The sequence below is a fragment of the Sinocyclocheilus anshuiensis genome, unplaced genomic scaffold (assembly GCF_001515605.1).
Source record: "Sinocyclocheilus anshuiensis isolate Anshui unplaced genomic scaffold, SAMN03320099.WGS_v1.1 scaffold966, whole genome shotgun sequence".
NCBI classification, from domain to species: domain Eukaryota; kingdom Metazoa; phylum Chordata; class Actinopteri; order Cypriniformes; family Cyprinidae; genus Sinocyclocheilus; species Sinocyclocheilus anshuiensis.
The window spans coordinates 580,879-584,265 of record NW_015540909.1 but is presented as its reverse complement, the minus strand read 5'-3'; the positions used below and the strand labels follow the sequence as shown (position 1 = coordinate 584,265).

The window sequence follows — 3,387 nt, the reverse complement described above, 5'->3', positions numbered from 1 at the left end:
GTTTCTGTTGATGGATACAAATTCTGGCTTCCCAATACATTACAATAAGAGCGATGAGAGAGAAAACAACACCAATTCGTGGACAAACCAGTCACTCTTTGTTCAATGCGAGTGCTGTATGTTGGAATAACTGTCATTTATGCCGTCATCACGTGTTGATAACGCAGGTGAGACCTGAACAGCACACGTTGCTATCTGTGTTTAAACTAAACTCATTTAAGCCTTGCCAGTTTAAATATTAAAGATCCAGAAGACGGGAACTCACGCGCGCAGTGGGAAGATCTGTGTGCACACTCATCCGAAGCGCGTGAACCCGTGTCTCAGAACGCGCGCAAATATTAAGCTCTCTGTGAAGTATTGTGCTTGAATGGACAAATTCACTCAAGAATTATGTCAAAATGCTCATCTTGGTGAGTATCCTAGCAGACATAGTCGGCTGAACATACAGTATCAGTGCACTGGATCAGTGCGTTCTCTTAAAGTGACAGCACTTTCTTAATGTTAATCAAACAGCAACAACACAGAGATCTCTCACTGGTCTTGACTGAATAACTTTTGTAACTTTAATAAGGATTAATCTTTAATTTATACAGTCAAATATGCAATGTTATTTTACATTTGATTACTTTATTCAATTTCTGTTCCTAAAAACTAATGTTAGACCTACCTAAAAAAAAAAAAGCACTGTTTATTTTATTTGTATCTTTGCTCTATTGTATTTATTTGTGCTGTTGCTTGTAGTTAGATTATTTGTTATCTTTATTATTTTTATTTGACAATATAGTTTTTTCCCTAAACATAGCACATACCGAAACGTACCGTGATACAAACCGAACCGTGAGTAAGTTGAACCGTTGCACCCCTATATCATGTATTTATATATTTACATGTCTTTTGTAGGATCACGCACATTGGCGATAGACTCATAGATAGATAAATCTTAAGCCCAAATCTTATTGCCAATTTCAAACTGTATGGCATCCCTTTGTGGATTTCCTCAAAACTGAATAGTGTATTACTATTGTTCTCACTGTAACAATTTAATTTACTCTAATAACCGAACTGAATTTTACGATTATGCTTTACTTATGTTAGATATCCCCCACTTGTTGTTGCTTTCAGTTGATTTTGCTTTGTTATGTGTTGCTGGGGTTGTTATGGTTGTATTGTATGGTTTGCATTGTACTCTTTTAGGTTTGTATATTATGTAAAAAAATGTAAAATAAATAAATAAAAAAAGCCAAATCTTCGATTCTACTCACATTTTTCTCAGAAAGCTCCAATGGATGACTCGGTAGCAGCTCATTCTTTACACTTGAAAACCTATAAATCGCAGCAACATTAAGGACTTAGAATATAAATTAGGCAGAAACAATCATTTACAGGTTTATATGACCAGAGCCTACCCTCTGCGTAGAGAGTCCTGAACCCCATAAGAACCAGCCTGTGGACACAGACCTGTCACAGGAACACTGTCCTTTAGCTGAGAACGCAGGCCACGAGTATTCTGCAGAAAACACACAATATTTCAGAAACATGCACAAAAGGAAGCTGATGTAAAAAATGTACACGTCAGATGGGCCTGAAAGAGTGTGAATGAAGCCCCGTTAACGTCTTCAGTCTTTTTAGGTAAGACTACAAACTGAAAGTAAGGCCATGACGCATCACAATTCATTTAGAAGCTGACAACTTAGTAACAAAACAAATTCTGATATGTACAAATTTCTGTCGCGGCGAATAATAAAACATCGAGACATCAAAGTACAAATTGACTAAATATTCCGTCCTGGACTATAAATAAACACGAGCTGTTGTGCTATGCTAGCTAGCTAATTGCCGGCACAGCACAAATAAGTACTTTATTAACGACAAATGCACGTTTCACACTGTATGAAGAGCAGAAAATGAACACACATCACCACCCTATAAATTGCGACAAAAGAAAAGAAAGCACTAGATAACAAACGAGCTCTACACTACCATCTTCAAGCGAGGTTCGTCTTTACGATCAGCAAAAATGTACTTCCGGTTAATGTCGGAAATACTGTTATCATGTGCTCAAGACGTATGAAATGTTTTTGGTCACTGTTTATTTTTAAGAATACTCTTATGTTATTATTAATGACAACATATACCTCTTACGGGGATGTTTAGTTGAAAAATACTAGCAAAAAATACTCAAATTCATTGCGCTGATCCTGGGATGATTTTGACTAGGTATCTGGACAAAAGCGAGCTGTGGAAGGGGGTATAGCTCAGTGGTAGAGCATTTGACTGCAGATCAAGAGGTCCCCGGTTCAAATCCGGGTGCCCCCTCGATAAGGTGTATTTTTTTTGTCTTATGTCCTGGCATAGTAATCGTTGCGTGCATAATACATTTCGACATCAAATGATACACACAAAGAAAAACAGACAAAAGACACAAACAGCTGTGAGCAGTGGTGCTTGCACGAGCGTTCCGTCTGATCTGAGAACTGTTTTCCCCTCGAGTATTTCAGCAGTTATTATGTGTGTCCAGTTTTTCTGGCGATTGAACCAGCGATGCCAATCATTTATGAATTAATCTTTTGAACTCTGTTGATGGCTCTTTCTTTTCAGTCAGTTGGCCAAACGAATCGAATTGGGACCGCTCTCTCACTAAAGCTAATCATCTGAAGCGATTTCTCTTGAAGTATTGAGATATTTAAAGCAGCACTATGTAACTTTTTCTGTGTTCAAAATTTGCAAAATGTATATAATGAGCGAGTACATCATGAATTAATCTTCCAAACCGCGTTTTTGTCTTATTCCGAATCTCTACGGTACACTTATAATAAGTACTTATATTTGGACTATTGTAGCCGTCGTCACCGCTGCGGAGTAACACATACCTGCGTGAATCGCCATAGACATGAATCACTACGGTACACTTATAATAAGTACTTATATTCGGACTATTGTAGCCTGGTCACCGCTGTGGAGTAACACATAACTGCGTGAATCGCCAGAGACATACACTTAGAGAAGTAGCTCCGGTTAGAATGTTCTTCCGCGGGATGTGTGCAGTTCTGTTTATTAACCGCTAGAGCGCCAAATAGTGTATAGTGTGCTGCTTTAAGGACCCATGGAACAAACAGCGATGGGTTGGTGATGGGAATTGCTTTTTTAGAGCCGGATCATTTGGCTCAGCTCAGCAATAAGAACCGGCTCTTTCGGCTCCCAAACAGCTCTTCATTTAAGTGCTCTGGCTTTAAAGGGGTCATATGATGCGATTTCAATTTTTCCTTTCTCTTTGGAGTGTTACAAGCTCTTGGTGCATAAAGAAGATCTGTAAAGTTGCAAAGACTAAAGTCTCAAATCCAAAGAGATATTCTTTATAAAAGTTAAGAGTTAACCACGCCTACCTAA

The 3,387-nt window shown here is 38.3% G+C and overlaps 1 protein-coding gene and 1 non-coding gene across 2 annotated transcripts in view; one reads left to right on the top strand and one right to left on the bottom strand.

Annotated features, from left to right (window-relative positions):
• Positions 1-2,031, bottom strand: part of LOC107689196 (proteasome maturation protein-like) — a 5,060-nt gene extending 3,029 nt beyond the window's left edge. Inside the window, exons 1-3 of the mRNA XM_016487126.1 lie at positions 1,981-2,031; positions 1,407-1,507; positions 1,263-1,323 (exon numbers count right to left, since the gene is read on the bottom strand). Of these exons, the coding sequence (XP_016342612.1) occupies positions 1,263-1,323; positions 1,407-1,507; positions 1,981-1,983 (165 nt within the window). The 5' untranslated portion in view covers positions 1,984-2,031. The remainder of the gene's footprint in view (positions 1-1,262; positions 1,324-1,406; positions 1,508-1,980) is intronic.
• A 213-nt stretch (positions 2,032-2,244) lies between these two features.
• trnac-gca (transfer RNA cysteine (anticodon GCA)) lies at positions 2,245-2,316 on the top strand. Its single transcript has one exon. It is a non-coding gene; the product is annotated as a tRNA-Cys (tRNA).
• The last annotated feature ends 1,071 nt before the right edge of the window (positions 2,317-3,387 follow it).